The sequence below is a fragment of the Falco biarmicus genome, chromosome 7 (genome assembly GCF_023638135.1).
Source record: "Falco biarmicus isolate bFalBia1 chromosome 7, bFalBia1.pri, whole genome shotgun sequence".
Lineage (NCBI taxonomy): Eukaryota > Metazoa > Chordata > Aves > Falconiformes > Falconidae > Falco > Falco biarmicus.
The window spans coordinates 50,671,439-50,685,239 of NC_079294.1; the positions used below are offsets into that span (position 1 = coordinate 50,671,439).

The following is a 13,801-nucleotide window of genomic DNA, read 5'->3' on the forward strand; positions in this document are numbered from 1 at the left end:
AGCAGTTCACAGAGGAAGTGCTTTCAATAACTAGTGAGTTCATTTCCAGTGAAATACCAGTTAGAGGAGGCTAGATCTTACTCCATAACTCTTTCAAAACGTTGACACTAGGAGATGTTAAAATGCCACCCAGGATCTCAGTTATAAACGAGGGTCAGTCTTGGTCATGGAGCATTTTGTGGTTACCCGTGCAGATGGTGGGGAGGGGGAGAGAGTGTTTCCCCTAGAGTTCATTTTCCAAGCAATCTAGGTAGTAACTCTAGCTCGTACCAAAAAATACCTTTTAACCTTTGCGGTTTGACCAGGCTGCTAAATACATAATTCTGGTGCTTTTTTCCTTCAGTAAATTTTCATCAAGGTGAAGACAAAGCCAACATCTAAATCTTAAAATAGAAATAAATGAACTGATGTCTATTGAATTCTAATGAAATTAGTGATAATTTCAATGCACCTGGCTTTTTTCATATACACATTACATTTCTAGTTACTGGCAATGTTGAGGTCAATATCACTGCAGATTCTGACAAATGGACAGAATCAATAATGCACTTTTCTAAATTAGATTCTGCTATTATAAAGAAAGACCTTTACCTCACACGTTAATGTTTTGAGCCAGGATTTTTGTGTTTCAAAGCAAAAAAAAAGATTTGATGGTGTCACTTGCAGATCTACAGTAAGCAAATAGCTTTTAGTATAAAATATTACTATTAATTACATTATTGGGGTGTTCCTTGTGATGAACAAGGAGTCTTTTCTTTGTTGTGTCCCAAACCTTTACGTATAAAACTATTATAAGTAATAAGTGTAATATTGTTAGAGCTAATAAAATCACAATTGGATGAAACATTAGATTCAAAATTCCTGTTGCTGTTGGTGACCATCTGGGTAACGTATCTCCCCAGTGATGTTCTCCATCCTTTTTCACTCTTTCCAGGACATTGTGTATCTCTGCTTCATGATGGGACGGTGGTCAGGGGTCTTTAGCCATTGTTGCAAATTCATTTTAGCAGTTGATGCAGGTCATCATGTTGCAACAGTTTTCTTACCCATGTAAGGTTCATCCCAATGGAGGTAGGCAGTAAATCTTGATATGATATGTAGTTAAATTGTAGCAATTGGTGTGTTGTGACAGGTAAAATTATGAATACGGGTATTTGAGTGATTACGTTTCTACAATGGTGTTATCTGTAAAAATTGACTCACAAAGGGTTCTCATGCAAACACACCCATATGCAACATATACAGGTGAGTTTCAGGGGTTTCATCAGGACGTATTTCAAAATGACAAACATTTTGTTCGGTGTCAAGACAAATGTCTTAGGCCTTAGTGGTATTACTTTCACAAATACCTCCCGGTTGTTCCCGTCTAACGCATGCGTTAGCATCAATAGTTTGCCATTTATTCATGTTTTGTTGGGCCCATATTGTGTGTCCGAACAGGTGGAGTGCAGTCCCGGGTGGCTGAATCCCAGGCAGTGCCTGCATATGTGGTAGGTACCGAAGCATTGCGTATTGTCAGAACAAAAGCTGTGGCTTTACTGTCCGTGGGGTTATCAGTGGAGTGAACTAGATGCCACCAGGGCTGCCATTCCCTTGCAAATTTAGTTGTGTAATCCCAGGTTACCTTTTGAATCTCAGGGGGCAAGATGCCCTCATCGCCTTCCAGCAGATTGCAGCCACAACTGAGATACGTGTGGTGTGGAACATACTATAGCTGCCATATTGATTAGCATAAATAAAAGGAGTGAGGGTCTCTGCCCTGTGGGTCGAGCCTGTTGCTGTGTGAACTGGACTGGGTTCCTGCTGGCGGTGATTGCTCCTGCCAGGAGGATAAGCAGTCCTTCGATGGTTAACCCAATCTCCAGGGAGTATGGGCTGCTGTCATTCCTCGGTGTCATTCCTGGAAAAGGAAAACAAGACAAGCCTTGGTGGGGTTTTTCTGTGGTGATCCCTTAGTGCCTCAACTTGTTTAACTGCTTGGACTAAAGACAAAAGTCCCTTTTTCCACTCAGAGTATCTTTGTTCTGACTTTTACGATGCAGTTCAGCTGAACAGCAAAGGTCTCCTGGGTCTGTCAGGGCCAGTTTGGCATAGGTTATGGTAAGTTCAGCAAAACCCTGTTCTGCTATAATGGGGTCTGTGATCCTTTATAAAAGCCTGGCGACCTTTGGCTGTTTGTCCATAGCTTGCCAGGCATACCAGTTATCATGAGCCCGTTCTTCTGAGAATTCTGGACTTATTTCATGCTTCCGTAAGTAATCAGTGATATTACTTGCCACCCTGCCAACTGTGCCAATTTGTCGTGGATCCTGATCTAGGATCCTGCTGACTGTGCCAGTTTGTGACGGATGAGTGATTTAGATCACTTAAAGAATCACAGTCAAAGGAATTAGCGAAAGTGGTTTTAATGTGACGTTGTAAAAGTGCAACTTAACGGAGCTTGATGGCAGGGTTCACCCTGTTACTTACTACATGGAGGAAGCACACAAAGGAGATTTGAGTTAGAGTTGAGCTAGAATGATCTATGCAGAGACCGGGAACACAAACAGTGAGGAAGACCCTCCCGTTGAGTCACGAGGTTTGGAACGGCCTGCTTTCTTTCTGAGCTCCTAGGGAGGGTCTGGCTGTGGCTGTATCAGCCTTCGTCCCAGGTTTGGTCAACGGTTTATGTCTAAAGGTTTATATATGCAAAGTTTGTAATAATATTAAGTAAAGTTTCAGCAGTATTAATTCAGCATGCTCTCGTTTGCTTTCTGAGGATCCGTTGTGAATAAGAAGTCTCTCTGCCTTGGGTAAGGAATGCGTCTCGGGTGAGGAATCTCCAATGGTGAGCAGTGTCCCAGTGCCAGGGGAGGGTCACCTGCACGTAGTCCAGTTGCAGTTTGGGGACAACTCAAGCTGGGCTGGTCCAAAGACCTGTCACTGGTAGAAGGTGTCTCTGCCTTGAGGAGCAACCGTGAGAGGTGTCCTGGCTGCAGGGGAGGTGGCCGCCATGCAGGGGTTGCTGGCAGAAGGCGCTCAGGCTGCTCTGTCTGTGGGTGGAGCAGTTTGCGGCTGGTCAGATGGCGTGATGGGAAGGTGTGTGTGGGGCTCCCTGCACCCGTCTCTTTGTGCCTCGATACATGAGTTTTGGAAAAGCTGCTGGCTGTTGGTGTGTTGATGGCACAATGGGTGCCCCGGGCTCGTATGCGCCGATGGCCGCCATGTCCCCCTGCGGCCTGGGGGCTCCCCGGGGCACTCCTGGGCCCACTGCCCCTCGGGCCTGCGCCCCCTCTGCAGCCTGTACCAAAGCACTGCTAGTCTGGCCGAGGGGCCGGGTGCCTCCGCCACGGACGCGCACTCACTTTAATTGGTAATGAATTATTCACTGACTCGGGGTTCTTAAAAGTTGAAAGTCAGGACAAGAAGTAAATAAATAAAGACGGGGTAGATACTTTCAGTTGATTAGGTCTACCGTTACAGCAAAGTAACAGAGTTGCTTTGCTCCATCTGTTCCACTGCAGTCTCTGCTCTCTTAATTTTGACAAACTTGGTTACATGGGCAGCAGCCTTGGAAATTCAGAGCATGTGGGTGCCCATGAGTGCAGCAATTAATACTGTGAAATTGTGGCAGTGGTATGAGCTGTTTGGTATGAAGCCACATAGAAAGCAAAAGTGATTTCTTTTCAAAACAAAACTGATTTTGCTCCCGTTATCCCTGTCCTTTTCAGAGAGCTGGATGTGGGGATGTCGCCCGGTGGCAGAGCTGGTGTATGGTCTGTAGAGGCGGCAGGCGGCCACCCTCTCTGTGACACACATGTCCCTGGCTATCAGGGCTCTCAGAGCAGCGTGTGGCCGGTCTCTGGTCATGGTGGTGCAGAGCGGCCCCCTGGCAGGAGCTGGTCGCCAAAGGCCTTCCTGGAGGGGAACCCATTTCATTCCACTCCCTTTGGAGCTGGCGGCTTTCTTCTTCTGGCTGGTGCGGTGACTGGGTTGACGCTCGCAGGCCTGGTCACCAGCCGCGGCAGCGAGTGGGGCAGCTCATGGCTCCACGCGCCACCGGGACAGGACGGCCGCAGGCCCGGGAGTTGCTCCAGGGAGAGGGAGGGCACGTGGGGCACTGGGGCTCTGTCGTATGTTCGGAACCGATGCCTGCACCCCATTTTTCGTAAGTTTATACAGGAATGCATGTTGAGTCGCTTCAAAATAGAATGAAAACACATCCTGCAGTGGTAACAGGATGGAATTTTAGAAGCGGCTTCAGTGAGTCTCCAGAGTTCTCCGTGCAGCAGGCAGTGGCGCCGAGCGGGCAGGCTGATGCTGCTCCCACCCCCCCCGCTCTGGCCACGCTTCACCTGCGGCTCGTCCCAGCTTCCTTGTCTCTGCATCCTGGTGTTCCTCCTTAGGACTGGGTGGATATGTTACCCCTTTCAGACCTCTCTTCTTGCTGCTCTGGAGCCCCTTTTTAATTGTGTGTCTCAACCACGTGCCCTGCAAGTGCAGTAGGCGAGGGCCATTTTCCTTCCGTGACCTCCAGTGCTGTACCTGCTTGATGGGCTTTACCCGTATCATCTGCAGTTTCCTGCTATCATTAGTGAACCAGTTTTTGTTAAAATACCATATGTTCCCATGATACACTGTTATGTTCTGTAATACCTAAGCAATTCCATATGCAACTGGAATCATCTGTTATTTGGCTGTTGTGACCGTAGTGCAGCCTTCAGTAGAGAGCTAAGCTTACTGCTGGACTGTCTTAACGTTTCTGCATTCTGACAGAATGATGTGATTATTTATTTTTTTTTTAAGCTGTATCTTCACCTGGGTTTGTGCAGGGTTTTCTTAATCAGTACCCTGTAGGCACTGCAGAGAATTTTAATGATGTGAATATAATATCTACACATGAAAAAAAAAATCGATTTTAAGAAGAAAAGCAAAAAATAAACCTAAAGCCAACAAAGAAATGTGCTTTTCTCTGCTCCAGGGACACTTTATGCTTCCCTTCCAAAGCACCAGTCTCTCCTGTGGAGGTGTGGTAATGAACAGTTTAGCCATTTTTATATTAAAGTTTGGCTGGTAAGAGTTAATTTCTGATTTTTTAGGAATAATTCCTGAAAATTTGAGAAAGATTTGCTGCTGATCAGTTCTGAACAAGTCCTGATTAAAGCATTGAAAGGAATTCTGGCTTTCAGTAGTCTGCAAAGCAGGCTGCTTTGTGCGTGTAAATATCCTCCCTATCGTCAGTGGGGACTTGGGTTCAAGTACAACAGAGAAACTGCTCATCGTGTTTCTGTGGATATAAAGCTGAGAAGCATTTTGTAATGACTGTCCAGCATCTCTGGCTTAGTTATCTTGGCCTATCTTACACCTTTACTTGCAACCTCCTATTTCCACAATGCAGTCTGCTTGTGAAAATAGGGTGCAGTGCATTAAATCCATTCATCTCCAGAATGGAGAGGGCAGAAGGTCAGTGCGGGGCTTTCCTAGAGCCTGTGAGGGGAACTACAGGGCAGGGGAAAAGAACAAGTGGCTTGGTAAGATTTAGCTGCGTTCTTAGGAATAAACTTTAGAATAGTTTCTTAGAAAACTAATGGTTATGGTTTATTCTGTGGTGTTCTAGGTCTGTATGTTGGAATAGATGCTATGTGACACTCAAAAACTCTACAGAAACACAATCATCTGAGTAGAAGAAGTGATCGTTAAAAAGATGGATGGCACATTTAGGAGGATTCTCTCAAACCGCTACATCAATCTCCAAAACAGCAGAGTTTTAGTTGTAACAATTCTTCATGGTTTCTATCTCCCCTCTCCTTTTTGTTGTGACAGGGCAGTAAAAGCTTTTTAACAAGACAAGTGCAAGTTTCTAGTTTTAAAAAGATACATTTTTTAAACAATTAGTGCTTAAGGGAAAACAACCTAGGAAGGAACAGTATAATTTCCCCCTTTACTCCCTTCCCCCATGGCTTTTCCTTTAAATATGATGGAACCCTAATCTGTGCTCTTTGGAGTAGAGGTAATGAAATTACAGAAAGGATGTGAAAAGTATCTCTGAAGGTAAGCTAATACTTTCCATTGTGTAAGCCACAGATATACTGCCTGAAGACACATAATATGAGAAAGTTAAAGGAAAGAAATCAATATGAGGAAAGATTTTATTTTTCATTTAGGTTTTAGAGATCCATTTGGCAAAGAGTTATTTAAGAAGTATGCTTAGGTCCATTTAATTCATTGTTAATTCATTTGTGTTTTCAAGATCTCTGACATGCCAAATAGACAGCTCATCTTATGCAACTGCAATATGTTTATTCAGTCCAGGAGATCACGCCTAGCATTTCTCATGCAGAAAGTCCTGGGTTTGATATTCACTGCTGATAGGGATATTTGCATCTGTGTATTCCCTGTTCGTTACCCAATGCTGCCTCTAAGATGTCAGTTTACAACTGTTACCATGACACATGGTTCTGATGAGGTTTTTTCTAAAGAAAGCAATATAGTATTTTAGAAATAGAAAAGGTATTTTTTTCTAACATCTTTTCTCATCCATTCTGATGATTAGCATTCTCTAATATTAAACATTCAACAAAGACACTAATTTTTAATGTGCCTTTAGGAAGAGAGCGGGCCTTTTGCATGTGTTTCAGCCCCAGTGAAACTTACTTTGGCTTATCAGTAAACTGACAATTTGAAACAATAGAATCGTTCCCCTCGTCTGTCTGTCTGTATATTCACAGCACAAACAGGTCTATCAAGCACTCAAGTCAGATGCTTCGGCCTCAGCAGTACTCTCAGATGCACACCTGCTATACCTCCTCTACACATCGTGTACATGATGTGAGCGATCGTTACGGATCCTTTTACAATTACTTTCTCTCAGCCATCTGGCTAATTCTGAGGTGTTGTTTTTCATTCTGAGACTCTTTGAGAGATGTGACCCTGCTGTTTTTTTGAGGCTGTTGTCTTTTTATTTTCAGGAATCCCTCTTTTCTACACTATTTAATCTCTTTTTTAATTTTTTCCTTGGGCTGTTTTTTTCTTCATGTGAGCAGTGATCTCAGCCTGAAGTATTCAGCTCAGAGCACAGTGAGCTCGTTAATCTCCTTCCCTTTGACATCTGTAGGCATGCTCCTTACTGTGGAATTACTTCAGTCATTGAATCCTGCAGGACAATTTGAATTTAGTATTGACTGCTTTAATGGGCTGTCATTTGAGCTGACGGCCCTGTGGTCCCTACTTCACCTATCCATTAAAACAGCCTGATTCCTGGCTGTCATCTGAGGCAGAAAGGCTGGAGAAATCTTGGCATTCAGCGGTGAATTTTGAATCTTGATTGTCTCATGGAATTACGCTTCCAATGCCTGCTTCTCAGACCTCAGCCATCCTCAGAAGATCGACACGCACGCTTACATGGTTTGTCAGTAGATGGGTATTTGCCTTCTGCCAGGCTCCAGCTATTTTCTACCACAGAAGTAGTCCTAGAATGCAAACAGCAAGACGCAGAGACATCTCATTAGATAGCTGATGTATCCTGAATGCTTTGGTATCATTAAGTAGAAACCTTCTGCCAGGATCAGGTATGCTCTTGGAGGATGTGAATGGCCAGTATAGCCTCTGTGAAAAAGTACCTCAAAGTTCCAGCTGGGATGTTCACAGAGACTTGTTCTTAGATTTGCTGGGTGACGTGACTTGACAAATAGGTGTAGGTGCGGTACAGGCCTGGTCAGTCCGTGCCCTGTACCCCACAAATGGCTGGCCACTTCTCTGTACTTGCGTCCTGGAACTGGACGCGGCAAAGGGTCATCCTGTGGCGTGAGTCCACGCCATGACCGGTCACCTGGAGAAGGAAGGCAGGCTGCTCCCCAGAACTGCATGTTCTTCGAAATGTCCACATGCACAGTCACACCTCCCATTTCTCTTAGAGAACTTAAGCTTGCGTATGTTATGCTTGTCTTTTAACAAGAATCCTTGAAAGTTTTTAATTATTTGCGACTATAAAAAAATGTATCTTAAATGTTATCTCTGTGTGGGTGACAAATTTCATTACGCTTCCAAGTTCTCCGTGTGATTTCAGTTGAACATCTTTATCTTCAGCTTTTATTGTAAGCTACTGCACACTATTTAGCAGTTGTTGAGTTTCACTTCAGAGGCAGCTGCATAAGCAGCCCAATACTTTTGTAAGGTACTTCATGCTCCTTTAAGATGATTACTTTATTTACTACATTACATTTATTTACTACATTAATACAAAATGTCAATCTATTCATGTAACTCTGCTTTGTCCATGCTGCTTGTACTTTTTTAGTCTCCACAGGTGTGCAGAAAATGTGTTCTGTAGGTGCATCTGTTCCATGTGTGGGTTATCAAGAAAGAATTCAAGTAAACTGAAAAATAAGATTTTTTTCTGGTCATTTACCTCTAAAATACAGCTGTTTTATGAAAAGTAATGTGAAATGATTGGATGGTTTATGAATACCCGTTAGCTAATTGAACTTACAGAAAAAAAGAAATTAAATGGATATATGATTGAAGTCTGAGCTTTCACAACGCTGCTTCTTTTAAAGTTAAATAAAATTATGCATGCATATTAAAAATCATGAACTATACGCTACCATGAAAGTTGTTTACATTTATAGGAGATCATAGCATCATAGAATGGTTTGGGTGGGAAGGGACCTTAAAGATCTAGTCCCAACTCCCCCCATGGGCAGGGACACCAGCACCCCCAAGTCTTTTCTCCTCAGGCTGCTCTCATCCATTGTCTGCCCAGCCTGTGTTTGTGCTTGGGATTGTCCCGACCCACATGCAGGACCTGGCACTTGGCCTTGTTGAACTTTATGGGATGCGCGTTGACCCACCTCTCAAGCCTGTCCAGGCCCCTCTGGGTGTCATCCCTTGCCTCCAGCGTGTCAGCCGAACCACACAGCTTGGTGGGGTCGGCAAATTTGCTGAGGGTGCGCTCGATCCCACTGTCCATGTTGCTGATCAACACGTTAATTGGTGTCTTGGCTTTGATAAGATCTGTAGAACAGCTTCCATGAGATGCTGCTCACAGCCCAAATGATGTCTGTGTGTTTTATTTGTATTCAACTGAACTGAATTGATTTTCCCAGTTTTATAGACACAGCTACAAATTAATCTTAGGGGTTTGTATAGTTGATGGAAAGATGTTGTCTTGTTACTCTGAAGATGTTTGTTTTGGACTTCAGTGTCGTAAAGCAGCTTTACTTATGCTTGCTTGTGCGTTTATGGTTTTAGACTGTTGTGTTACTCAGAGTAGCCTTGACAGCAGCTGCGTTGGAAGGGTGCTAGAAAAGCGTCTTGGGACCATCTCCTCTGGAGATGAAATTTCAGTTAAAACTCTGGCATTTGTAGTCAGTTCAACCCGAGGCTGGGCACGGACGTGTATTGGAGTGAAAATGGAAGACTTTTCTACAAGTTTCTACTGGGATGTGACTCTGCAGCCCTATTGAACAGACATGGTTCAATTGATAGTTCCACATCAATCAGGTGTGAAATGCAGATACTTTTTGAAGTGGTTTCATTCTTCTTCCAGCCTTCAGTCAGGTGCCAGCAGAAGGCATAAAGGTCCCGTTTGTTTTGCTGGCTTGCCACCATGGGGTTCCTGTTTCCTTCCCCTCCTGCCACCCCCTGCTGGTGTGCGTTAGCTTCTTGATGTGGGAGCTGTGGCCCTCCGACCCCTTGCCAGGAACCTGTTACGGGCAAGTGCTCTTCACGCTCTCAGTGCCTTTACCCTCTTCACACTCTCAGTACCTTTGCTCTGACGTTATGAAGCGCGTATTCCACACCGGAGAAACGCGATGAGCACCAGTGCAGAGAGCATGGCTCAGAGCGGAGCTGAGACGCTCGGGGCGAGAAGTGGGGCTGTGCAGCAGCACAGTCTGCTGATGCCTGTAAATGTGACTTTTTAGGTGCATTTTTGGAAGGAAAAAAAAAAGTTGTCTTCAGAGAGCTAACCATGGAATTAAATGCTCATTAACAGGGAGTTGGCAGGTGTTTTGATCTTCCAAATACTAAAATTAAGATGTATCTGTTTTTCACAGGAGAATCCCTTCAAGGAAAGGATTGTGGAGTCTTTCTCAGAAGATGGAGAGGGGAGCCTCAGCTTCAACGATTTTGTGGATATGTTCTCTGTGCTCAGTGAAATGGCTCCCAGAGAGCTGAAAGCAATCTATGCCTTTAAGATCTACGGTACTGCGCTTTTGTGTGCCTTTTTGTTTGAAGTAAAGGAACATGAGAGTTGTTGGTGATCTTTTCTTTGGTTCTTTTATTGTTTAGATTTTAACACAGATAACTTCATTTGTAAATCAGACTTGGAAAAAACCCTCAATAAGCTGACCCGAGAAGAGCTAACAGCAGAAGAAATCACTCTGGTGTGTGAGAAGGTGATAGAAGAAGCTGACATGGATGGTGATGGGAAACTAGGATTTGCAGATTTTGAAAACATGATTTCCAAAGCACCGGACTTTCTCAGGTATTGTTTTAAGAAAAAGATAGTCTCTTGCATATTTTTCAGTTTGTTGTTTTTTTGTTGTTGTTGTTGTTGTTTTTTTTTGTTAGGATATCACTGTGTAGCGTAATACATGTTACATAATTACGCTACATAATAAAATGTTAGACTTTGATACTTCACCAGGGAGCTGACTGGAGGATGACTTCTTACCCTAGCTCTGTGCACTTTTCTAGAGCATATTCTAGTTCTCTCCTAACCTGAAGACTCAGAGCTCAATGCTTTTAATTATCTCCTTTTTCCCCCTGTTTGTTTGTGTTCTTTCTTCAGGAAACTACTTTGTTCTATTATGAGCTCAAATTCATATTGTTCTTAAGCTTATAGCAAGGATCCATGGTGTCTGAATAGGTATGTGTGTAAAAATCATGTATAAATTACAAATATATGTGGAAATACATTGGTCTTTTGTGTTGGGAAGGTAAGAGCCAGAGGTTATTACAGTGGTACAGTTCATGCTGGTGGCAGAAAATCAATTAGAATCATTAATTACAACAGTCTTTCTTTGATCCGGTGTTTATCTGGGTGGGGTTTTTTTATAACTGATATTTTTAAATTTTGTTGCTGAGTTTCTAATAATCTGTAGATAAAACCCAGCTATCTAAGACAGTTTTTCTGGCATGTTTCATATTTAAAGAGACCTTTTGAAAAGGACAATGACTTTTTATTTTTACACATAAATAAAACATTCTACATAGACTTATATTTAAGGCTGTTACTTTAGTAATACAAGGATAGGTCTTCTTTAAGAAATGACAGTGGATCAGCCAGCAAAATATAATACTGCCAGACTGGGAGGAGTTCAAATTTCAATCTTAAATCCACTGGCAGGGTAGGCTGAAGCTAAAACCTGGGTCCAATTCCTCCTGGAATTTCAGTGGTCTGAGTTAACTGTGTCTAATAGCAAATGCTTGATAACCTGAAAAAGTTTTTTTATAATCTTTGTTCATCCATATTTTTGTTAAGTTGGTAGTGTTGCTGCTTGTCTGGTGATAATTGATTACGTAAATTCTAACATCTGGGAAGACAGATAATTCAACTATTGTCTGGATGGTACAGTACGATTGTAAGTCGTTTTGGGAATGTTGGAATTAGTAAATTCTAGTTTCTGCAGACTTATGTCTCCTGGTTAGTTGGCTGATATCTGGGAAGGAGTTTAGTTTCAATTTTTTGCTGCAGTTAAGGCACAAAGACTGTTTCATCAGTGTAGATTTTCTGATGTCTGGAAACGTGCAGAATTATTTTGCGTCTATCTATGAAGTGAAACACAGACTCGTTTTTACACAGCTGCCTGTTTGCGGGAATTGGCAGAAACGTAATCATCTCTCAGTCAGGTGGTTTTGGATTGTGCCAAAGGATTCAGAAGTTACTGGAGGGGATTAGCAAAGCTCAGACTGATTGAATAAACTGTATTTTCATAGGAAATAAGGCTAAACATTAGGATAGAATTAAGATAGATCAAAATTTGAACTGATAATCTTAATGCTAATGGAGCTTAAAGAGTTTTAAGTGTCTGCAGAACGCAGAACAGTTTGTTTCTTTCATAAATGAAATTTCTGAGGAAAGGCATTAACAAAATGATCCTGCAGTAATGCATGAGGACGTGATTCCTGTTGACCCTGAGAAACATCAGCATCTTGAGAGGATGTGCTACAGGTTTATGTGAATGTCTTTTATACATTAGAAACGTATCAGGCATTCCTTGATTAATCACGTGTATCAATGGAAACTTTTAGAACAAGATACGTATCATCATTCTAATGAGGCTTAGCTGAGTAGGTATTCTGATATTTTGTTTACATATATTTCCAGCTAAGAAAATGTTTTCTTTCTACTGTTACCTGTATAGAAGCTGCTGGGGTCAGGTAGAGTTGCCTGGAATCGATCAAAAGGCTGAACTGTACCTACAGGTCTGATAGAGAGCAGGTTATGTGCAAGTGGTCTTCAGGTGGAGAGCAGGTCTGGCAGGTGAGGAGCTGGAGGGAGACATGCAGGCTCAGCAGCAGCCGTGGTGTCGCACCTTCCCCTGCCCTGGCTGGCTTTACTGCCGTGTTGCAGAGGCTCACAAACTGCTGACTGAGAGGTCCAAGCGGAGGATGCTCTGCCACCCACTCATTTCCTGAGAATGTAGCAGAGAGGAGTATTTGCCACTGTAGCCATTGGAATGGCTGTCGTAATTATTTTTCTTTTCCAAGTTGGTCATGTTTTGGGAAGCTGAGGAAAGGAGTGGAAAGACCCGGGTGCTGGATACTCACCAGGGCGAGAAGATGGGCAAAAAGAGGGGTGAGGTGAAAAGTACAGAGCTTGTTCCAGATCAGGTAAAGAGAAAAGAGAGGGAGGGATCACTGACTATACCGATCATCTCAGAGCCCCAGGCTATGAAGTGTTGGAACACTGATCATCCAGTTGCTCAGTTTAAACACACATACTTTGATACGTTTGTGGCATGGTGAACGCATCTTACCGAGTTGTCTCCTCGATGGTCAAGATGGCAATGTGTATATTTAAGGCAGATTTTTTCCATCCCTGGCATCAAGGGCAGTGGTAATTTCCCCCTCCTTTCAGGTCCAGAAGATTAGCTGGGGCACAGGATTCGGCTCTGAAGTCCTCAGGTTGAGGAGCTCCTGGTGTGACATCACCTAAAAAAGGGGTTTCTTTCCAGCTGAAACAGTGATTCTGAGCCTCTGGCTGTTAACTCAGCAACATGTTTTTAACCTTCAAAGCTGTATTGCAAAATGAGAGTGTAAGTGGAAGAAGTCTCAGAGCCGAGAAGAGAACTTGCAATTTCTCTGGGTTAGTTTCTGGTTCAGCCAGGTAACAGCTGCAGGGAAAGCTGACAAGGTCGTGAGAGACTGGGTAACTCGTCCTTATTGCAGTTTACTGTTAGTTTTGCCTGTAAATGTTTTTTATTTTTTTGAGGTCATTCTTTGTCATATTTTTCTGCATGCACCGCATCACAGACTGACATCATTAATACCTGAGCCGCTTACTTTCATCTTTTAAATGCTGTGTAAATGTTACATTCTAAACTGAGGTAGCGATTAGACTTTTGTAACGAGATCCGTTGAATTTTATGGCCACAGTAAGTACACCAAGATCCAGCTGGGGACCACAACTAAGCCAGTGCTCTATGATAGCAGCCAACATATGCTATCGTGTGGCAGAACCTGTGACACAGGACAAGAGTGCAACTCCAGCAGCTGATCCCTCCCCACAAAAAACCCAGTTCTTATTCACCGAGTTCAGTTACTCTGTAGCAGTCTTGAACACATTACAGATTCATTTATTAAAACAGTGATTTCT

The 13,801-nt window shown here is 43.1% G+C and overlaps 1 protein-coding gene across 1 annotated transcript in view; it reads left to right on the forward strand.

Annotated features, from left to right (window-relative positions):
- CIB2 (calcium and integrin binding family member 2) overlaps window positions 1–13,801 on the forward strand; it is a 49,704-nt gene that overhangs the window by 31,103 nt on the left and 4,800 nt on the right. Inside the window, exons 4-5 of the mRNA XM_056347659.1 lie at window positions 10,035–10,182; window positions 10,270–10,465. Of these exons, the coding sequence (XP_056203634.1) occupies window positions 10,035–10,182; window positions 10,270–10,465 (344 nt within the window). The remainder of the gene's footprint in view (window positions 1–10,034; window positions 10,183–10,269; window positions 10,466–13,801) is intronic.